The sequence below is a fragment of the Hibiscus syriacus genome, unplaced genomic scaffold, assembly GCF_006381635.1.
Source record: "Hibiscus syriacus cultivar Baekdansim isolate YM2019G1 unplaced genomic scaffold, ASM638163v2 tig00005551_pilon, whole genome shotgun sequence".
Lineage (NCBI taxonomy): Eukaryota > Viridiplantae > Streptophyta > Magnoliopsida > Malvales > Malvaceae > Hibiscus > Hibiscus syriacus.
The window spans coordinates 21,715-45,964 of NW_024062060.1; the positions used below are offsets into that span (position 1 = coordinate 21,715).

The following is a 24,250-nucleotide window of genomic DNA, read 5'->3' on the forward strand; positions in this document are numbered from 1 at the left end:
TTTCAAGGTCCTCGTTTTCCTATCCATCTTACCCAAAAATCCCTCACTCATTTGATGGACTGAATAAAGTTATTTGGGGGTTTTAATAGCCAAACCCTAAATTTTTATCCACCGAAGGTGCAAGACGGAATCCCAATGATTAACCCTCCCACCGAGGTATTAAAATCTGGCATATCAGAATGGAGGTTATCACTCGAGGGGCAATTTCTTGGTCCGACGCCAAACTTCTCAACTCTACAACGAATCATTGATAACTTATGGACAAAACCATTGTAAGGCTCTCGAGTACAAGTCAGTTTAGTAGGAACTAATCTTTATATTTTCACATTTGCTTCTGAAATTGCTAGGAAATGGGTGCTTGAAAATGGCCCTTGGCAATACTTAATAAACCACTCATTCTGAGAAATTGGGAACCTAGCTTAAAATGCCTTCACTTTGATCTCTCTAAAATCCCGATTTGGGTTCACCTGTATAATGTCCCCTTGAATTATTTACTCAGACAGGCTTAAGTTACATTGCTAGTTGCTTAGGGAATCCAATTTCTATGGATTATGTAACAGCTTCTAAGTCTAGGCTTGAATTCGCAAAGATTTGCGTGGAAATTGATGTTAACGACGATATTCCTAAAACTCTTAATGTTGTCCTCCAAGATGGTTTAACTACAACTGTCTATGTGGAAGTACCCTGGCTGCCTCCTAAATGCAAGAATTGTAAGATTTTTGGTCATAATGACAAAAATTGCTTAGTGAAATCCAACTCAAATCCTGCTCCTAGCCAAGTCTGGAAGAAAAAATATGCTCAAATTTCAAATTGCTCTCATGAAGGAGCAAATTCTCTTCATGCTTCTGCCATTTCTGAATCTTTCCCTAATGAAGACTCTCAAGCTAAAGAGAATCAGCTTGATTTTATCCGCTCTGATCCTCCTAAGCTTCCTTCTCAAAATTTAAATCTTAATCCACCTTCTATTGTTGTTACACAAGAGAATGATGTTGATACTGATCATAATTTTACTAATTCTAAGGATTTGCAATATGTCCCAAGTGTTGAAATTCAGTCTTCATCTTCTGATCCCATTGCTATTGTCGAAGATGGTTCCTCTATAAAATCATCTCCTAAACGTGGTAGAGGAAATCCTCCCAAGGAGAAAACTGTTTTTGTTGGTTCTAAGAATAGATTTGAACTCCTGAATTCAATTGAAGAAACCACTCCCAATCATGATGGTCCCCAAAGGAAAAGCCAAATTGTATCAAAGGGAGTTGATGAACTGGTCAAAGACCTTAAGCAGAAAAAGAAAGACAAATTGGATAAAACCAAAAGTTCCTCGACTGGGGGTGATGGAACCTCTTTGGTATTTATTCCTCAATGATTGTCTTCTACTGGAACATAAGAGGATTTAATAATCCTTTGAAGCGAAATAAGGTGCTTCTTAGGGCATCACAGTACAATGTTGATATTAATCCAATGTCATAGTTGAATCTTTATCTGCGAATTGGAATGTTAGTACTAATTACGACTACGCAATCAATGGGAGAATTTGGATCATATGGAAGAAAAATATTGATCTTTCTACTTTCCAAGTTTCTGATCAGGTTATTTCTGCCAATGGAAAGTTCAATGGAAATCCTTTTGTTATTTCCGCGGTTTATGGTAGCAATGACACAATTACCCGTAGACAGCTTTGGTTGAAATTACTCGATCTGGAAAGTAGTATTGACCACCTCCCTTGGATTCTAGGAGGAAACTTTAACATCACCCTGCATCCCAACGAAAGCTCAGATTTTGAGCTCCTCACTCCCTTCTCTTCTCCCGAAATGAAAGAGATCCAAGAAGTCATTCGGGCTATTGACCTCCTTGATCATCCCTTTTTTGGTCCTCTTTTTACATGGAGCAACAAACAATCTGGATCTTTCCTTGCGAGAAAACTTGACAGGGTGCTCATAAACCACAATTGGGTTAGTACTTTTCAAAGTTCTTTTGTTGAATTCCTTCCTCCGGGAGTTTCCGATCACTGTATGACACTAGTATGGTTTTCAAAAGACAACCCTACTAATAAGCCTAAGCCATTTAAATTCTTCAATTTTTGGACCTTACATCCGAATTTCTTGAAAGAGGTTGAACAGTCTTGGAAAGTCTCTTTTCAAGGAAATCCTATGAAGATTCTTTTCCTCAAGCTCAAGCACCTTAAAACCAGCTTAAAGAAACTCAATTCTTCTTGCTATAGCGATATCTCGTCTCGGGTTAGGATGAAGAAAACTGAACTTTAACATCGGCAACTTCTCTCTTTAAAGAGAGAAGATTCTATTGATAAGGAGCTGCAAATCCAACAAGAATTAAACATTCTTGAAAAAGCTGAACATCTATTTCTGAAACATAAAGCAAAGGTTAAATGGATCAAAGACGGTGATCAATGCACCAAATTCTTTCATTCTGCTGTTAATGTTAAGAAAAATAGGGAGACTATTCGTATGCTCATTGATGATCAGGGTAACAGACTTGAATCTTTCGATTTAATGGCTTCGGAAGTGATATATTTCTATTCTAACTTGATTGGGGCTGCTGATCCTAGTGTCAAAGGCACTAATCCTCAGTTTTTAAAGGATCTGTTGAACTATTCTATTCCATCTGACAATGCTTCTAACATTGTCAAAGAAGTATCTAATGAAGAGATTAAAGAATCTATTTTTGGCTAAGAGAATGACAAGGCCCCTGGCCCTGATGGTTTTACCCTTCTTTTTTTTCAAAAAGTCTTGGTCCATTGTTGGTGTGGATGTTGTGGCAGCAGTTAAATATTTTTTCCAACAATCCAATATGCTCCCTGTTTTTAATGCAACCACTATTGCATTGATCCCCAAAGTTCCAAACCCCACAAAGTCAAAGACTTCAGGCCAATATCTTATTGTTTTGTCATTTATAAGGCCATCACTAAAATCCTAGTCAAGAGACTCACTAGCCTCATTCCAAAATATCATATTATTTTATGCTAAAGCTACTTATATATTTAAGGGTAAAATATATTAGAGGTCGTTATGTTAAAATAATAATTTTAACTAACAAAATTTTAAATATTATAAAATAATCATTAAATGATCAAACATTTAAAAATTTATTGGGGAAAAATCATTTTAACTTGTTCAAGTAACCTCTACTACTTTGGCCTATATTTAATCTCAAATATTGAGTTACTTATTATTTTGCCTTCGTTTTTATCTATTTATAACTGTTCGTTTTAAATAATTAATTAATCAAATCTCAATATAAAGTTATTTACTATTTCTAAAACTACAAAAGAAAAACAATCGAAAATAGGGTAAAAAGGATAAAGAAGCTGCATATATCGTTTGAGAGTTTTAACTCAGTAGAAAAAACAAGGTGCGTTGTGATGAAAACTTTTCACCGCGGGCATTCAAATGGCAGGCGCAGTGCGATTGCACACAATTTGATGCTAAACGTGCGCAACGTGGGTACGTTTGAATCCAAACAAAGTAGAGTGGTCTAAGAGTGCTTCCCCTATATGAATATTTAGTACTCTCTTCTTGCTCACCGCTGTTTTTCTTCCTCATAATAGTACCTTCATCCAGGATTATGTTTCCTTTTTCTTTTTAGATTAAATGTATTTTTAGTAATTTTCAATCAAATTGATATTTGCTTCAAAATTCGTTTGTTTACCGATCTCTCTTACTTTGCCTGATTTCCCATTATTTCCGATCTTTTCTCATCCAGAGCTGGGAGCTCGAAGAAAGCTACTAACCTTTTATTCCTTCTCTTCTTTTGGGTTTGAAATCTGGTTTCAAGGCCTGAAATGGAAAAAATGGAGAAGAATACAAGTAATGCGTTGTGAAAATTCTGATAGATTAAAGAACACATTAAGAAAAGGAAAAGGGGAAAATGACAGAAACGGATCCGTCGAAGAAAGTGGCGGATAGGTACTTGAAGCGCGAGGTTCTTGGTGAAGGTACTTATGGTGTTGTCTACAAAGCCATTGATACCAAGGTAACCCTAAATATCTTTCTTACTTTATATTCTTTTTTGAAACTGAGTTTGGAAATAGATCAATTAGGTTTTTGATAGTATAAACGCGATGCATAATTATCCTTTTTCTCTCTTAGATAAATTGCGAGGATAAAATTATTCAGTTTTTTTTGCAATCAATTTTTTGTTAATAGAAATTTTGTCACTTAACTGAGTGATTATAGGCTTACTTTAGATGGGGATTTTGCTATTTTGCCTCTGCACCAAAAATTAAAGTCAAAAAAGGAAAGAGGAAGAGAAAACGAAATATAATTCAACCAAATTGCTATGTATAAAACTAAATTAATTTATTCAACTGTTATAAGTGCAATTTTTTGCTTGTTTCGTCCACTGCAGACAGGACAGACAGTTGCCATAAAGAAAATTCGGCTTGGGAAGCAGAAGGAAGGGGTGAATTTTACTGCACTCAGAGAAATTAAACTTCTTAAGGAGCTGAAAGATCCTAATATAATTGAGTTAACAGATGCATTCCCGCACAAGGGTAATTTGCATCTTGTGTTTGAATTTATGGAGACCGACCTTGAAGCTGTTATTCGAGATCGGAATATATTCCTCTCACCAGCTGACATCAAATCCTACATTCAGATGACTTTGAAAGGACTTGCTTTTTGCCACAAGAAATGGGTTTTACACAGGTCTTGTTTCAGTTTGCTCTTAGCCTTCTTATCAAAAAAAAAGTTTGCCCTTAGCCTAGTTTTGTGTGGTTGTGGCCTTCTAAATTTCTTTACTTGATATTTTGCTTTACAGGGATATGAAGCCTAATAATTTGCTAATAGGATCCAATGGACAGCTTAAACTTGCAGATTTTGGTTTAGCACGCATATTTGGCAGCCCAGATCGCAGGTTTACTCACCAGGTAAGCTTATAGCTGCTAAGTGGTGTTTTCATTTTTATCAGTACGCTGACTAATTGGTGCTTTGAATAACATCTTTTTGCTCCACTGTCCCCATAATTTTATAATTTTTTTGTATCATGAATCAGTATTTTCTGCTAGGAATAAGAGAACTTGGTGGCAGTTCTAACTTCCTAACCTTTCAGAGATAATACTCATAATCACAACTCCCTTGTTTTCTGCAATCTCTATGTTTCTGTGGGATAAGTTTAAAAACTGGGTTTATATTTTTGCTTGATTTCATTCTCAACTTCTTGCTTTCTACATTTTTGGCTTGATTGTTATGCAGGAACTAGGTTGTGTGCATAAAACATGCATGTTGGATTATGGTAAATATCATTGGTATCCTGTGTTATATCCATTATTTTGTTGTGTCATCAGCTTTTACTGTCATTCTCATAGTATCTTGAAGCAAAACTTTCAATGTAGTTGGTTTTATGGAGAGAGACCAATTGGATCAACAAAATTCGATGTCCATCTATTTTTTTATTCTTTTCTTGGTATTGCATAATTTTTTATTTAGAAATTTGCCATTTTGATTTATTTGCATGTTTATTGTCCTCTCTTTGAGAAGTTATTGATTTTGCAGTTGGTTCTAGATAGTTTTCTTCTGATTTGTTTTTCTTATCTTTCAACTGGAAGCTGTGAATTTATCCATCCTTTTGGATTTAACTTACTTGTAAGTCCATGGAACTACAAATAGGTCTTTGCTCGATGGTACAGAGCTCCTGAGTTACTTTTTGGTACTAAGCAATATGGTGCTGGTGTGGATGTTTGGGCTGCTGCCTGTATATTTGCTGAACTTCTCCTCCGACGACCATTTCTGCAGGTGAACCTGGAATATGGTCAAAGTTCTTACAGTGTTAGATTTATCTTGGTTTCATATTTGCATGATATCAAGTTATAGATTACGTACTTTATATTCCTGCTGTATTATATGTTTTTTTAAATTAAATGATGGTATGTGATGATTGGATCTCATTTTCAGCTTTCTTCTTTTACCATGTGTTTTGAATTGGTTTTTCATTTTATCAGTTTCTTTAACAACCCTACTTTCTGCTTCCCCTTTGCCATATTTTGTGTTAGCCTAGAACTTTTCATTAGATTGTGTTATGAGCAATGTTTGATTTGCAGTTTGTGGTGTTACTATGGATTATCACTGTGCTGACTATTTTCCAGTTTAGTTGAACTTATTGTCATTGTAACATGCGAAGAAGATATTTAGGTAGCATTTGACCTTTGTTAATTAAAACTCTTTCATTTTTTTTAACTACCTGTGTCCAACACATATTAGTTACGGCTATTGGGGTGTGGTCATCCCAATGTATGGAAAAGTTTAGCATGCACATATTGAACACATACCCATATACAAAACTCACATCTGAATTTGCATAACGTTGGTTTTAACAAGCTCATATGTGTTTGGTTATTTCAGTTTTCCTTCTTTCCATTATGTACTGTGTCGTCAATTTGAAGTTCCACCCCTGGTATATTTTCTCATTTTCTTTGGTTCGATTTTTAAACATTTAAATAGGGTACAAGTGACATCGATCAGTTAGGAAAGATCTTTGCAGCCTTTGGGACGCCGAAACCCTCTCAGTGGTCAGATATGGTATACCTGCCTGATTATGTAGAATACCAATATGTTCCTGCACCACCTTTACGTTCATTGTTTCCGATGGCCAGTGATGATGCTTTAGATCTGTTATCAAAAATGTTTACATATGACCCAAAAGCTAGGATTACAACTCAGCAAGCATTAGAGCACAGGTATTTGGAAGCTTTTAATTAAAACTAAAAAGAACATTTGGATATTGGCTCTCATGTTTGTTGTTTTGTTCAGGTACTTTTCATCTGCACCTCTACCTACGGATCCAGCTAAGCTCCCTAGGCCTACTCCTAAATCACGTCCGTCAGATGTTAATCCCCAGGATGGTCCCACCGTGCTTTCTCCACCACGAAAATCAAGGAGAGTAATGCTAGATCGTGATTCCAACCAACTGGAGAAGATTGATGAGCATGTTGGTGGAATTAGAGCGGTAGCTGGTGACCATTCAGGAAAGAGTGAACAGGTGCCAATGTCAGTAGATTTTTCAATCTTTGGGTCAAAACCTCTGAGTAGACCGACAATTAACAGGTAAGACAATAACTATTTTGTGTTTATGTCATAATGGTTTTTTGTCTTCATAATTTCCGCAAACTCATGTAGTGATTCAATTGTGCAACCAATTGCAGTTCAACTTGAAATAATTTTGAACCTTGTATCATTAATTTTAAATGGAATTGCTTTTGGAGTAAGCTTAGGCATACTATATCATGGCCTGTCTGAATTGGTTAAAGAAATTATATCAGGGCTCTAGTGTTGTCACTTATCAGGTCTTCATCTAAGATTATCCTTTCGATTCAGAATTCTTCATTGTGTTCTTAAACAAGTCTATAAGATGGGTAGTAAATCACTCTTGCCATGCTGTAAGTTTTGAAGAAGCCTATGTTGCATGTTGATTTTTCTCCCTCATTTACTAATTACTAATTACTGCTAGGATAGATATAGGTAATGAAGCTCGGTAAAGAGCATTAGTCCTCGTAGGATGGTAGATATAGGTAATGAAATCCAACATCGTGTTACATATGTCAAGATATCTGGGATTTGTTATTAATTAGGTGTAAAAAAAATACCGACTTCATTTGTTGTCATTGTTATGCAGTGCTGACAGGTCTCATCTGAAGAGGAAACTTGACCTTGAATTCCAACACAATGATTAAAGAAATATATACGCATTTGTATCGATCCAAGACTCTTTTGTTATGATGTGTTCAAGCAGGCTGGATATTTATGAGCTACCTATATGGTAAGCTTCTGTTAACCACCCTGGCAGGTCCCCTTTTCATATACTCTATATACAAACTCGGCTTCCTATTCGTTATTGTCGACTGTATCAAGAAACAGTTACAGTTAGAGATTTCAGAGGATTTTATTTTATTTTTCTTGGAAGAATGTTTAAACTGAGTCCTTAAAACATTTTGATGAAGAGCTTTATTTTGTATTTATGAGTTGCTGTGAGTGAAGAGTGACAGGAGGAGGCATTGGCCATGAGGGTTTTTAAGTTCAAGTCTTAGGGTATTGCTTAGTGTTAACTTCCGAATTGAAGGGTAATTCTAATTCTATTTTTACATCTCTTTGAGTGAATATATTATATTGCAGTTGAATAACCTCAACCAACTGTTTATTGTGGTTATTATTATTATTATTATAAATCAAATTGGAGAAACATTGCTTAGATTTTTGAAAATATTATATTTTTATTTGGAAATGCAACTTAGTTTAATTTACATGTAGGTTTATTCGGCTTTCTAAGTTAATGGGTTGGGTCATGAACTCTCCTTTGAAATTCAGTTTGATTTTCCCACTCTAATTGAGTTTGATTTAAACTGCTATTTAATGATAGAATTATCGAGTTTTTTTAATAGTATGTGATGATTATAAGGTAATATTTGTTTAATTTTTTTAACAAATTGACGGTGTATATACACTTTTTGAACGGAATTATTTGAACTCGGAACTTCTTGAGGGAATAACATTTTCTTTTATCATTGATGTCACTTTATGGGTTCAAATTATTATTTAATTACATAAAGTTAATAATATAAAAAGGAATTTTATAGTAAACTGTAAAATGATTCATTAGACCAAAAGATTAAGTTTGAATAACGAATTAGAGCTTTTGATGAACTGTAGGGCGGAGTAAATTTTAAAGACAAATGATGTCTTTGTATGGGGCAGGGGTACTTAGTCTGTTAGATGGGGTTATGCATGGTTACAACGCTCATCGGTAGAAATGAACATGGTCACCGGCCTTGCTCTTCCGTTGCATGTGATTGGTGATTTTACCATTGTTGAAGCTTGTGCCATAACCACTGGTATTCAAGTCAGCCTCACGCTAGGGGCATCTTCGATTATGGTGGAGAGTGACTCGGCTAATTTAGTCGGACAACTGCAGCGACGTACCCTCAATCTGTCTGTGGCGCGATTTCAACTTGAGGAAGCACTCGGTTTGCCGGAGGAGAATCCGCATAGCAATATGCTCGAAGATCGGCAAATCAAGCTGCTCATACTCTTGCCCGATGGGCTGCTGAATCACAATCTTCCTTATATTTTTATTATATATGAAACATATTGTGATGTCTGATGCTTTATTTGATTAATGCAAAACACTTCTTTCTTCAAAGAAAAAGATAAATCAATATATAATATGATTAAGTGAGATTATAATAGAATAATTTAAATAGTAACTAAAAATAAATGTACACCAAATAAACTTTAAGAACTCGTACATTCTTTTTTTTATTACAATTTTGTTACTTTCTATCCAAATCAGACATATTCCATCTAAATTCGATATATATATATTAAAATTGAGTTCGATACAAAATTTTCATTTAACAACTTAATTTCTAATATTATTTTTTAGTTAAATTTAACTCGAGATAAATAAATTATTCGGAGCCGGCTATTAGAGGGAGCACCTGAGTGGCTACTCAGGCTCCCATTTTTATAGGTCTCAAAATTTTCAATTCTACTTTTTATCTTTATAATTGAGTCTTTTGATTTTTTTATAATTAAGACCTCTAATTTTGTAATCTCATTTTTTTACATTTATAATTGAAGCCCTTAATTTTTTTTTTCAATTTCACTTTTTACTTTTATAACCGAGGTTCCTAATTTTTTTCAATCTCGCTTTCTACCTTTATAATTAAAGCCCCTAATTTTTGTAATCTCACTTTTTACCTTTATAATTGAGTCCACTAATTTTTTCAATCTCACTTTTTATTTTTACAATTTAGGTCCCTAATTTAATTATTTTTCTAATATTTATTAACGTAATATTAAATTAATTGTTTGAAGTAATAGAATATAATTTCATTCTATAAGAGCCTATTTTTTATTTCGCTCAAGACCCTGAAAAATATCTGAGAGGCTCTGAAACTAGGGATGGGCATTAGACCAGAACCCGACGGGTTCCGACCTGACCCGACCCGATCAGGTCGGTTTTTTTTAAAAAAAAACAAGGTCGGGTGGGGTTTTTTAAATATGGTGTTCGGATCGAGTCGGGTTCGGTTTAGGGTGAAAAATATTTGACCCGACCTGACCCGAAAAAATATATAATTTTACCTCATATATTTAGTAATGATTACAATAATATCCCTCTATATATTATTTTTTTCAATTAAGTCATTGTTTTTATTGAATAATAATATTTTTTTATTATTTCGAGTATGGTTGGGCCGGGTCGGGTTTTTAAGTTATATATCGGGTTGGGTTCGGGTCGGATGAAATCTTGTTTTGGTATGGTCGAGTCGGATCTCAGGTGGAGGATTCCTTGTTCTTGGGTCGGGTTGGGTGAACCAAAAATCCGACCCAACCCGTCCTATGCCCATCTCTATCTGAAACTACTAGAACTCATTAAATTAAGCTTTTTTTATTCCCATACCTAAGTTTGAATTAAGCTTTTGGATATATATAATTTTATGTTGTTTTTTAGATTTTATTGTCGCGTATGGTTTTTATTTAAATTTATCATTACATAATATAAAATTTTATTATTTATTAAATTTAATCTATATAAAATTTTGTATATACAAAAAATCTCATACTCGAGCATACAATGTTTTTATCTCTATTTTATATTTAGAGATATTGCATCTGGCAGAAGGAGATTACATGAAACACACAAGAAAAGGACAAAATTAATTTACGTAGCTTCCCTCAAGAGTTCATTTTTTAAAGGTATAATTAATGGAAACTTGTTACAGACTGAATCAACGACAGAAACTAGGATTTGAATCTTAAATATAAGATAGTAATACACAAATCTTAATTAGGGATGTCAGTTCGCATTTAATTGGATGAATGATATTTAGGGTTCAAGAAAATGGAACTTTCCAAGATTTTATACCTGCAATTGTATTGAAATCCATGGGGAAAATGGGATAAGATGCAAGTTTTATAATGCAGAGCTACTATAGAGGTATCTTTCTCGTAAAGACCAGTTATTTGGTCTGCAACAGCCCACATTATGGCTTGGCCAGTCGGTATCCGCATGAGCCGAGGCACCAATCCTTTCCACAATGCACGAACTCCTTCCGCCGCGTATATGGTTCGGATAGCATGGATCATACCCTTGTACTTTGACTCGCCTCTGTCTCGATTCTGAGCCATCAGCCTTGTTTTGACGACATCGAAGGGACCGGTACATACTGGACCTGCTGTTCCCGCAAGGAACCCTGATACCATGGACTGCCATGGTTGGAGGACTCTCTGATCACCTTCACGTTTCTTCCACAATATCACATCGAAAGCGTTCTTGGCCATAAACATTGCGGCTTGGTTTGTCCCGTTACGCATGATGGTCGGGGCGGCTCCTGCCCATAGCCCGAAGATGCCCTCTTCGTGGATGATTGTTCGAGCGCAATGTATGGGACCTTTGTACTTTAAAAGCTCTGGACTTGATCCTTTCTGTTGTTGCTGTCTAATTTCACCACCTTCACAATCATAAAGCAGACTTAATCATTGGCATTGTATTCAACTTAACGTAAAATCTACTGATCAAATTATCAATTAAGAATCCGAATCAACTAACCTCAAAAGGAGTGACGATCGCAAGGGCTTCCAAAACCCCAGCACAGAAACCGGCCAAAACCCTCCCCTGGTTACTCAACGAACCGGTGGCCGAGTCCTTAAACGCGCTCTGAAACACTGCGTTCGAACCCATCCGCAAGGCGTACTTGAGCGTCAAGTGAGTGGCGAAGGGCGTCAAACCTTTCCAAAGGGCCTGAACCCCTTCGGCTCGATACACGGTGGCTCCGCAGTGAACGATTCCCTTGTAATTTCCAGTCCGGTCTAACTGCAGCCTCGTCTTTATCTCATCGATGGGCTGTAAACAACAGGCTTCCATTACACCGCCGAATGAACCGGAAATGGCTTTCATGTAAGCCGGGATGGTTGGGTTTTGGGGTTTCGGTTGGTTTGATATTGTTTTTCCATTGGAATGGGATTTTTCTCAAGATAGCCTTCTTCTTTCTTCTTCTGGTGCTTCTCAAATCACGAATGAATAATGTTTGTTTAGGAGTTGCCAGAAAATTTGGTTTTCGAAGTGTCAAAATCATTTGCGATTCTGAGTGAGATTATTTATATCACTTGCACCAATTCTTCTCACGTGTTTGTTTACCTTTTTTTTCATGATAACAAAATTACACAATGTATGCACAAATGATCATTTTGTTCTTATCATATTATCATTTTTTGAACATTTTAGTTCCTAATGTTTTATTTTGTAGCAAAATACCCATTTTGGAGCAAAATACTCTTGGTGGATGTAAATCGTTAATTGACCAACGGTCAACATTTTCTATTAATATGATACGTCTATGTATGATGCCATGTCACCAAAAAGTATTTTTAAACTATTTTTAAATATATTTGTACGTGTATATGTAATTAACTATAATTTATAGGTTACTCAAAATAGTTTTTGTTGAAGTGACATCATACATTTGCCACGTCCGTATGAAACATTAATAGTTAGTCGGCTAATAATTTTCATTCAACCATGGGACATTTTGCTCCAAAATGAAACACTGTGGCTGAAATACTCTAAAAAGGATAAGAGGCAAAGTGATCATTTGTGCATATGGAAGGGGTAATTTTGTTATTGTGCATCCCCCACAAAATAGATGTAATATTTGTTTGGGTAAACAACATTCATGGTCACTGAATTTTTAGAATGCTTCCACTTTGTTTTGGGTATTTTTTCCATTATTGTTGGTTATTGTTAAGAAAAATTGACGTGGTCCATTAAAGCCTTCTTCCCAAAACATATTTTAAAGTTCTACATTTAAGTTGTCGTACAGGATCAAATTTTCGATGAACGAAGCAAACACTAGTCAATCTCACAATAGGAAGGTATTGCTTGCCCAGAATATTAACTTAGTTTGATTTTAAGTTGATCTGACAATTGATAATGATGAACCATGAAGTATCGAATAGGGTTATGTTGATTAATAAAAGTAAATGTTGTCGTTTTTTAATCTAAAAAGTTATACAATTAGCAATAATTTCGATTACAACTGAGAATGTCACTTACGAAAAATTTTAACATAAAATGCTACATGTCTACTTTAAAAAGTTACACAGTTGATAATAATTTTAATTATAAACAATAATATTTTGACGATAACTTTTTAGATTGCAACCATAATAGTTATGCAATTCATATGATTTATTATAAAAAATGTAACATTTTGAATCTCAACTTAAAATGTTATTCAAATTACTCTAAGGAATTATACTCTTGATGAAATTTTCAATTACACTCATTTTTTGCCCTTTTTTTTTATAAGTTTGAGATAAATATAAGTACGTATAGCTCTCAACTATTTGACAATAAACATTACTTTTACATACGCGATGCTCAAATCCAGAATCTCAAAGAATAAAAATAATTCTTTAATTACTTAGGTCGTTTGAACATTAATACGCTTCATTACTAATTGTATTTTAGACTAATGCATAGAAATGAAGATAAATCAGATATGAAAATAATACATACTTTAGTTGAGGGTGTGTTTAATAACTTAAAAATATTTTTCGAAAAATGATTTTCACATTTTCTTGTGTTTGATAACAAGGAAATATTTACTGAAAATATTTTCTAACGTTTGATAGTTGTAATTAGTTTTCCTCAATGTAATTCATTTTCCTAATTCATTTGTGTTTTCTATAAAATGTTTTACCATTAGATTTTTCGTAAAATATTTTCCTAACTTTTCACTCTAATGTATAAATACTCAAAATAATATTATTTTATTTATTTTATATTTTTAATACAATATTTTAGTATAATTTTAATAAAAATATTAATTATTAAAATATTAAATATATATGATATAATCAGAAGTTATTTTCAAAGACTGTAAAAATTATCGAAGAAGAATGAGTCTGAGTTTAGACATACCTCGAGAGAAGGTAACTGATACGCAAACTCGCTGGCAACGAAGGCTTTAAAAATAGCTCAAGGGACTCTGGATAATCCACTTGAAGACAGAAGATGGTAGTTTGAAACGTTGTCGTTTTCACATCCTTTGTACCAAAACAATTAATAATATATAATGAATTATTATAATAATAATAATTTATTATTTTTATAAAAATAATATTATTAAATTATTAGTAATGAGTAATATTATTTTATACATTTAATATTAATATAGTAATTTAGTATTATGTTAATAAAATATTAATTATTAAATTTTTTAAAATATATTCATTAATTTATTAATAATGTAATATAATAGGTTATTTTAAGATAATAATAATATACTCAATTATATAATAGATCATGAATATCATTAATACTACTTAATTTTTTTCATTCAAAATATTTTTGAATAATTAATAATGAGTAATATTTTTAATATTAATATGACATTCTAGTTTTAATTAATATATTAATAATTAAAAATATTAAAAATATAATTATTAATAAAGTTATAAAAATAATATTTTAATAATAATATTGGAATAAATAATATTGACTAAGTTAATCTAATATTTTTAAAAATAATAATTTATTATAATTTATATTTATAGTATGAAAATTTACCAACTAAAAATAATTTTTATAACATTATTTGGGAAACTATTCTTCAATTAATTCATTTTATATAAAATAATGTTTAGATAATTTATTTTACGTAGATTATTTTTCATAAAATTAATTATAATGTATTAAAAAGTTAATGGAAAATGATTTACATAAAATCGTTAAATATCTTAAAATAAATTTTCAAAAATTATTTTTTTATAAAATATAATTCATTAAATATTTTAAAACAGTTTTCAGATAATTAATATTTATATAATTCATTTTACATGTAAAATTTTTAAATAATTTATTTTAGATAAATTATTTTTCAAAAAATAAATTACAATGCATCAAAGAGAACCTGATGTTAGTCAAACGCGTTACGCCCCCCTTAATTTATCCACAGCCAGTGATGCCCACTATGAGCTGTTTAGAAGGAAGGATAAGGCCCAAGTCGTATCCCTCTTTACTCTTTACCCTCTACAAGAGAGGAGCAAAACATTTCTACAATCACGAAACCCCTGGAAACTCTCCCTCCCTCTCTATCCTCCTCACTCTCGAAAGTTTCCCTCACCGCAATCCCAATTTTTCTCTGATTTCATTTCCCTTTTAATTTGTTTTTTCAGGGTCCATTCATATTTTCTATCGGAGGCTTTTGGGGTTTATATTTATTCTTCTTCGATCGACATGGCCGACGAAGATTAACAGCGTTAACTTCACCATCGGCATCGTCAACAACACTGGGCAGAGACCTTAAAGCTCTCGAGAGTTTGAATTTCTAATTGTACTTTGGTTTTGGGTTTTGTGCCTGCTTTAGGTTTCCAATAGGAGCCCCCCATTTAGATGTTGTAAGCTTTCCTTTATAGTCTTATTATAAGGAAAAAGAAGAGGGATTAGCTTTTTTATTCTGTAATTTCAGTTTTGTTTTTGTATCCTCCCTAATACTCTACAATCAGCAATAATTTGATTCTCACCTCTGCATTTATTATTTTTATATATATTTTAGGAAGAAAAGAGAAACAAAATTGTCTGTGTAGAAAATATTATCAATAAAATTTTGATTAATTCTATTTTGGTTGCCAGAAAAAAAAGAAAAAAAAGTGAGACTTGAGTGTGAGAGTGAAAAAAAGGAAAAAATATAAAAATTAAGAAAAATGGGGAGTCATGTATTGGGAAATCAGATCAGTGGGCAAAGGCTGGGCATCACGGAACCTATTTCGTTGGGAGGACCGACTGACTATGATGTACTTAAAACCCAAGAGCTCGAGAAGGTTTCTTTTTAAACCGTACTTTCACTGTTGCAGTTGTGTAGTATTTGTTCTTTTTGAAGTTATTTTGAGACTATTCTGAGATTTGGTTGTTTGGAATTGTGGACCTTCAGTATTTGCAAGATGTGGGATTGTATGAGAGTCCAGAGGAGTCTTGTAAACGTGAGGAAGTACTTGGGAAGCTTGACCGGGTAGGTTTGTAGTCTTTTACTTGATTTTCTCTTAAGAATTTGAGTTGAATGACTTGGTACGGAACTTACTATTTCTTGCTTGATTAATAGATGTGAGTTTGTGTTTTCGGGTTCTAGTGATTAATGCTGATGTTAACTTGAACAGATTGTGAAGAAATGGGTTAAAGCAATTTTCCGTGGTAAAGGTTTGAATGAGCTACTGTTTCAAGAAGCAAATGCTAAGATATTCACCTTTGGTTCTTATCGACTAGGGGTATGACTCATTTCTTACATGTCTTCGCTTCTTTGTATTTATCTTTAATTTTCACTTTGGTTGCAATCCTGTAAGTTTTAAAGAAAATGCATGAGGATTAATTTATCTAAAGTTTTGTAATGAATTAGTCTGGGGTAACACAAAGCACTCCTGTATCATCTTCAACCCACTATTGATATGACCTTGGGCGTTCTAAATTTCTGCAAAATTATGCTTGTCATGTTTGGTTATATATTCCTAGCTCATGCCATATGTCTTGGTAATACTTGGTGGATGCTGCTTTGAACTAGCTGTTTCAGTTTGGGTCCAAGTTTAAGGGCAAGAAAGTACTTTATGCAGTTAACTTGCTTGCACTGCTATCTATTTCATTTATGAAACAATACCGGATTTTGTGGAAGAACAGTTTCAGCTATTTCTGTTTAGGGTTTTACTTTATTCCTGTGCAAAATTTTAATGCTAGACATAACTACATGGTAGGGGTATCATGTGTGTTCTAATTGGTTATTCTAGAATATGCTATGATCTTGTCTTGTTTTACTTAAGTTTCTCCAATATGACTGGAATAGGACATTTCATCTTGATTTCTCATTCCTTTTTCAAGAAAGGAGACAAATCCGTGTCTATAATTTGCTGTTCTATAATGCAATTATTGGAGTGTTGGAGTGTAAGGTTTTCAATTGATTGATGTCTGTACCGCTTGTGCTTTTTCGTAATAATACATATACATGGTTTCTCTAACTTCTGTTTTGAATTTGGAGTTCTAATTTTTCATGGTTTCGTTTGTGTTCTTTTTTAAAACAGGTACATGGACCTGGTGCAGATATAGATACCCTTTGTGTGGGACCTAGATATGCAACACGAGAAGTGCGATCAGATCTTTCTCTGCCTATGTGCATCAGTTTTTTTAATGAGAAAGCTTTCATTTACAAACTTTAAAAAGGCTCAAATATGTTTGGATGTAGGAGGATTTCTTTGGTGAACTACACAAGATGCTATCAGAGATACCTGAAGTGTCGGAATTGCACCCGGTGCCTGATGCTCATGTCCCTGTCATGGGATTCAAATTCAAAGGAATTTCCATAGATCTTCTCTATGCAAGACTCTCACTTTGGGATATTCCTGAAGTATGTACCAATTTATCTAGTGTCTGTCTTTAATTATCATCTACTCCATTTTATTACTTTCTATTTAGAAGAAGATTTAGCTCACTGATGAAGCTGTTATTATTCTAGTTCCCCTGGTGTTTATAGTTAGAGGCTTAGAGCGGTTTGGGCCTTTACTTTGTGGAGGCAATGTCAGGTTGGTTGCATGAGTGGAGTCACTACTATACGAGTTATGTCAGTGTTTTAGTTTATGAATGATGACATCCAGTTCTTCATTAAGAATTATAAGTCATATCCTCTTTGTGGTCCCCATTAGATTTTCTTCTTCACATGTAATTTACTTGGTTTCTTTTGCTTGTTTTTCCTTCGTCTTACTGAACATAGGAGTTATCATAACTATAATAGAAGCAGCTTAATTAGTTATGGAGGAATTTGATTAGGTCTACTTGTAGTTTAGAGGCTGCTTCATCAGCTTGCAGGTTTGGTTGTGGACAAGTTCTCTCACAAGGGATGTGCCTATGGTATTTAATTTATGTCGGCTCAATTATCTAAGTATAAAATGATCAATAATCTTAATGTAGATGGACTTACCTTTTAAGTTCAAAAGGCAAAGCAGTTAGCTCCACTTTATTGTTGCCATTGGCTATGAAGAAAAAGTTCTCCTTTGTTACCCAAAAGTTCAGTTCCAGGTTTGAATTGGACCTTATTTTTCAGATCAGTTCTCAACACTAGGTAACCTACTGAAGCCTTTACCTACATGAGGTTAGCTGTAATAAATTGGAGACATTTTAATGTCTGTAATTAGTTGATAGGGCAAACAGAAAGTGTAATGTATGTTTGGCAGCTTATGTAAATTGTTAGAATTTTTTATTTTTCATATCTAGAATTAGCGAGACCGTCCTATGTCAAGCATGCATGATTTGATGCAATGAATAATATACACACTCAAACACAATAAAAAGAACAACTTAGAATGTTAGATTGTAATCAACTTGAAATTTGGACTGCATTTAAATATTTAATAATGGTTTTTAGAGTTGTGCACTTTAGGTACTCTGAGGGTGAACTGGAGATGTTTTCACCCACCATTGGCTATGGCCTAGGGAGATATATTTTCTTTAATTTATTTAAAAATTGAAATGCATGTGAAAAATCTCATAGCTTGTGTTGATTTCTGGTGCAGGACTTGGATATTTGCAAGACTCTATATTACAAAATACAGATGAGCAGACAGTTCGTAGTCTTAATGGTTGCAGAGTCACTGACCAAATTTTACGTTTGGTTCCAAATATTCAGGTTTTGGTTCACTGTGTATCACAAACATACAGATTTTTCTTTCCCAGAGATTCTCGACTTTGATTATGTTCTGTGACACGACTTGCAGAATTTCCGGACAACTTTGAGATGCATGAGGTTTTGGGGAAAACGTCGTGGTGTCTATTCTAATGTATGAGATGCTGTTCATATTGGCAAGATTATGCTCTAGATCACCTTACTCTTAGTCTTATCTTAACAGAAAAAGTAATCTTTTTGACAGGTTTCTGGTTTCCTTGGTGGTATAAATTGGGCATTGCTTGTTGCTCGTATATGCCAGCTATATCCAAATGCTTTTCCCAATATGTTAGTTTCTCGATTTTTTAGGGTTTATACCCAATGGCGTTGGCCAAACCCAGTCTTGCTCTGTCCGATCGAGGAAAGATCTCTTGGTCTTCAAGTTTGGGATCCCAGAAAATACCCAAAAGATAGATATCATTTGATGCCAATAATTACTCCTGCTTATCCTTCCATGAATTCTAGTTACAATGTTTCCTCAAGTACTTTGAGAATCATGACAGATGAATTTCAGAGGGGTGGTGAAATTTGTGAGGTATGATGTTATGGTTCATGTCAAATTTCTTCTTGGCAACTTATTTTATTCTGTTTTCCTCCCCAACAAACCCAAAAAGCAAATAAAAAACTTGCACACATCTTCAAGATGTTATGTGTAAGCTTTTTTTTGGCATGAATAAGGTGGTAAGAGAGAGTCTAAGGAGAGAAAAGATGGTGATGTTTGTTTCAAGTGGAAAGATGAGGTTTTGAGTTTGGGGACTGTATTGGAGAGTGAGTTATGTATCTTGATACCAAGCTGTAATAAGAGAATGTTGATGCGGAAGGGTGGAAAGAGGAGAGAGTGAGAATAGAGATAAGAACATGAGGGGAAGTCGAGATACTGATTTTATGCATCTTGATACCAAGCTGTAATAAGATAATGTTGGTGCGGAAGGGTGGAAAGAGGAGAGAGAGAGAATAGAGATAAGAACATGAGGGGAAGTCAAGATACTGATCTTATGTCAGAAACAAAGCCTTGATGTATATTTTACTTACAAATGTGTTCACTTACATTAACTTTTAAGCAATTGATTTGGAAAAGGCAATGCCAAATGCTGTGATGCATTTGTAAGAACTTTGAGTTTACATCATAGCAATAATTCCTTTCCATTAGAGCTGACTATGGGGTTTGGGACCTACTGTTAAAAGTTGTTTGAATTTCAAAGCGGTTTCTAGGTGGATTCATAATTTTGTTGCGTCTTTCTTTGGCATATATTTTTTGAGCACTCATGATTGTTGATGAATTATTTCAATGTAAGTGGAAGATAATCAACTTCTTAGTGAATGTTAAGACCTCAATTTGTGATGGACTTCAAAGCTTCGTTGGGAAAATAGGATTGGGATTTGAACCCCTTGTTTGCTTAACTTAGTATTACCCACTATTTAGACAAATTTAAGTCTTTCTTTGAATGGCTTATGTTAGGAACTTTCTTTTGTGAACTAGGTGGAACTGGATTGCTCCAATTCCTAGTCCAAGTAGTTTTTCGGGGATGTACATATGATGACAGCATTTGAAATTTTAGTATCTCAACTTAAAAAATTATAGGCAGATATAAGTCCATGCACTTTTGAATGACTTCAAACTAAGAATTTGTTCAAACATGAACTCAAAATCCTTCACTGTCCAATTTTTGTTCCCAAAAGGACTATTAAACTTGATGATTGTTTGATTTTCTTCATACCTTGTTCAATTGTTTCTATATTTCTGTATTTCATATTGTTTTTAGACTTTGAATTTGTTGTTAACATATTTAGTGCTTGCAGGCTATGGAGGCAAACAAAGCTGACTGGGATACCCTTTTTGAGGCTTATGCTTTCTTTGATGCGTATAAGAATTATCTAGAAATAGACATCTCTGCCAAAAATGATGATGATTTAAGAAATTGGAAAGGCTGGGTTGAGTCCCGTCTCCGTCAACTCACATTGAAGGTGAAAATCATATTCTTTTGTACAATAGAGGACATATGACTATATTTATAGTCCTAGATATACCCTCATGAAAATTTCCCAACTTACCTTCTATAAAATTCTGAAGTGGTTTTCAATGCCCCGTCTGATATTATCTTTTTAATGCTTCTAATCTATTGTAATCCATTTTCAATTGTTTATTTTTAAATCTAGATTGAAAGGCACACGTATAACATGCTTCAGTGCCACCCACATCCTGGTGATTTTCAAGACGAATCTAGGCCCTTCCATTGCAGTTACTTTATGGGTTTGCAACGCAAACAAGGAGTTCCAGTAAATGAAAGCGGACAATTTGATATAAGGCTAACCGTAGAGGAGTTTAAACAAACTGTTAATATGTACACTTCGCGGAAGTCTGGAATGGAGATCCGTGTATCCCATGTAAAACGTAGAAACATACCTAGCTTTGTATTTCCTGGTGGTGTCCGTCCTTCCCGTCCATCTAAAGCGACCTGGGATAGTAAGAGGTTATCGGATTCAAAAGTTTCTCTCCATGCTGGATCAGACAAGTCGGGTGAAATTAAAGGAGTTGCAGATGGGCAGGTTGATGGAAAGAAGAGGAAGAGGGTAGATGACAATGCAGATGCTCAATTGAAAAACGGCAAATATGTTGCTGCTGTGCCTTATTCTAGTCCGGAAGTTCAGGTTGGTAGTCCTGCTGGCATTGTGAGTTCTTGTTCCTCAAAGGGTGAGTATCTAGATGAAACAGGATCGGTTGAACAAACAAAGGGAAATGCTGAGAACAATATGACGAATGGCTCAAAAAGTCCAAGTTCAGAACAACTTTCTTCACATAACGGTGAGGTTGATGGATCTCTTAGATATACTCCACATAAGGGTTTGCATGCGACTGCCTATGCAGCAAGCTCTAAAGAGGCAGAGAACTTGGCCATCGAGCAAATAATGTCTGTTCCATATGTCTCCCACCAAGCTTTGGAGGAACCTGAAGAGCTTGAAGATGATTTAGAATTTAGGAACTCAGTAGTCTCTGTGGGGAATACTAATAATGGCCCTCTGCAGTCTTTAGTGACGGATTCAGCAGGAGCAACACCAGTAGTATCAAGCGATGGAGCTGGTCCTTCCATTAATTTACATGCTAGAGGCGGTATAGAAGAGTTAGAGGTTCTTCCTGCTTACTATTACTAATTTCTATTAACTCTATCTACATTGCTAGATATTCTGAATATGATTCCCTTGCTTATATTTACTTGAGCTCCGCTCCTTGTTTACTGTCAAGTGTACTATTGTGCCTGAAAACAAAAATTTCTTCCCTCCCTTTGTGATTATAAAGCCTTTTTGGGCATGAGGAGGCTCTAATATCTCAACTACTATGTATAACCATATTTTTTGGGGGCACTAATACAGTCGCAGCCTGGAGATAGGGTATACTTGTAGATGTTGGGGTTCGAACCCCATACTTGTTGGATGTCATCTAATAAGAATGGCTGCATAGCCTGCATTGAAGATTATCTTAAGGCTGCTAGACAAAGCTTCCTTTGAGCGATGTTTGGAACAATGAGTTGACTAGTTATTTAAAATATGCAATCACAAGTGATAAACTTGTGGGTAAACTGCTTCAACCAAAACCAAGCTTCACTAGGCTTTGTACCTATATATCATACCCTGTAAATATTTTGCTTTACCTCTTTGGGAATCTCAGAATGTACACAAGATGCAATTTTGATTTTCGTTCTTACAAAGGATTGATAATATTCTGACTATTTGTAATTTTCACTTGCAGCCTGTAGAACTTACTGCAATGCCATCAATCCCGGTCGCACCTGTGGTCCAGAGGAAGCCACTGATAAGGTAAATTACAATGACTTCGTTTAGTAGATCTACGATTCTCAGTTGTTTGCTATATCACATTTGAGCCTTGCCATTTCCGTTGTGATTCGCAGATTGAACTTCACATCCTTGGGTAAATAGTATGGGGAAAGTGGGTGAAACAGGGTTTAGAAAAGTGGGTTTGACTGTGATTTGGAAAGGGTTATACGTGATAACCGAATTTAACCGGGCAACGAATAAAAGAAATTCTGAGCTTGCAAGAATTCCAGCTTTGAGTTGTGTAAAATGAAATGATGTATTGCTACATATTGCGAGGATAAAGCAGCTGGAGAACATAATTGCTGTATGGCGTTCATGCAGATTTCATTCATTACTATGGGCGATTATCGAGCGAGTCGATCGCGAGTCGAGTAATGTTCGACTCGTGCTCGTTACAAAATTTTGCTACTCGACTTGTTGATTGTTAAGTTTGTTAAATTTTTTCTCGACTAGTGCAAGTTAAGAAAACTTGTCGAGTAAGTTCACTGAATTTTTATTTTATTTTTGTAACTATAAATAAAATCTACTATTACTATATTAAATTTAATATAAAAATAAATCAATAAATTAAACCAAAAAAATATCAAAGGAGCGTATGAAATGCCTAAACACCAAAATAACAATCTATAAATATATTAAAATAATAATTAGGGTTTGGATTTTAGTGTAGTAAAATAATAATTATTAATTAATAATTTAGTATTTTTTAATTATTTATTAGAAAATTAATAGGTTAGTGATTTATTATCATCTATTAGTAAATATCAATTATTTGAATGAATTTTTTTTTTAATATAATTATTGAATAGTTATAATAAAATCTAACGAGTTGTTCGCAAACTTAACGAGTCAAGTTGAATTTTGCTCGATCTAGTTTATTAAAATATCGAGTTGAGCTCGAGTCGAGTCAATTTAGATCAAGCTTTTACTAATTTTTGACTAAGTCGAATTCGAATTGCTCCATTCGTGAAGCACCCAAATTCATTAGTCAATCTGTTCTGTGAATAGTGTTGTGATTAGTTTTCCGGTCTACATTGTTCAACTAAAGAGATGGTAGGCCAGTCATAAGATCAAAGCACTTATCTTCTAACCAAAGCGTTGCAGTAGGTGTTTGTCCATAGATTACAAATATGAACAGTGATAATTAATAGTTGTTATAAAGTCCGTTCATTAACTTAACGTAATTAATGATATATGACAATATTAATGTCAATGATAATTATCTTTTACCGTTAAAAGTAATATCTGCTTGTATCTTTTATTTCTTTCACCATAAAAAAATAATAGTAAATTAAATACTGAAATCGTGATTAATAATAGTAAAATTTATTTATTTAATACTAGTTTTCATTATTCGACAATCTTATAAATTTATTTATTATGTATTTTGATAGTTTTAATTTTTACATTTCAATTTAATTTTGAAATTATATTAATATGAAAAATTACTCGATTTTTTAATCAGTTTTTTTTTCAGACAAACCTCATCTCAAGACCTGAAACGATAGTATCTGAACAGGGCATACATTCTAATGCTTCCTTCTATTCTTCATGCTTTGTTGTTATTTTTCTTCATTTTCGGGTTCCTTAATCAATTTCACTTGAGATGTAAGTTATCAGTTGTCTTTCATGTGCACTATTGCCCTGGCAGTGGTCACTAATTTCACAGGCAAGTTTAATATATAACATTATCTTGAGTACCCTTAAATT

At 33.9% G+C, this 24,250-nt stretch overlaps 3 protein-coding genes and 1 pseudogene across 4 annotated transcripts; 3 read left to right on the forward strand and 1 right to left on the reverse strand.

Moving 5' to 3' along the window:
- The first annotated feature begins 544 nt into the window (after nt 1-544).
- Nucleotides 545-2,690, forward strand: LOC120199801. The gene is made up of 3 exons (XM_039200809.1): nt 545-1,348; nt 1,590-2,237; nt 2,289-2,690. The coding sequence occupies exons 1-3, from the start codon at nt 545-547 to the stop codon at nt 2,688-2,690; spliced, it is 1,854 nt and encodes a 617-aa protein (XP_039056740.1).
- A 950-nt stretch (nt 2,691-3,640) lies between these two features.
- LOC120199799 (cyclin-dependent kinase D-1-like) lies at nt 3,641-22,278 on the forward strand. 2 transcript variants are annotated; one of them, XR_005523482.1, is made up of 8 exons: nt 3,641-3,990; nt 4,366-4,664; nt 4,777-4,885; nt 5,625-5,750; nt 6,456-6,691; nt 6,765-7,058; nt 7,627-7,770; nt 22,266-22,278. XR_005523482.1 is itself a non-coding variant. In XM_039200808.1 (7 exons), the coding sequence occupies exons 1-7, from the start codon at nt 3,886-3,888 to the stop codon at nt 7,682-7,684; spliced, it is 1,227 nt and encodes a 408-aa protein (XP_039056739.1). In that variant the 5' UTR covers nt 3,641-3,885; the 3' UTR covers nt 7,685-8,080. The 2 variants fall into 2 exon arrangements, 1 of the variants encoding a protein (XP_039056739.1); XM_039200808.1 differs by lacking the exon at nt 22,266-22,278 and having other exon boundaries at nt 7,627-8,080.
- Nucleotides 10,818-11,916, reverse strand: LOC120199802 (mitochondrial succinate-fumarate transporter 1-like). Its single transcript, XM_039200810.1, has 2 exons — nt 11,556-11,916; nt 10,818-11,461 (listed from the first exon to the last, which is right to left on the reverse strand). The coding sequence occupies exons 1-2, from the start codon at nt 11,905-11,907 to the stop codon at nt 10,818-10,820; spliced, it is 996 nt and encodes a 331-aa protein (XP_039056741.1). The 5' UTR covers nt 11,908-11,916.
- LOC120199800 lies at nt 15,014-22,978 on the forward strand (annotated as a pseudogene).
- Nucleotides 22,979-24,250: the final 1,272 nt, after the last annotated feature.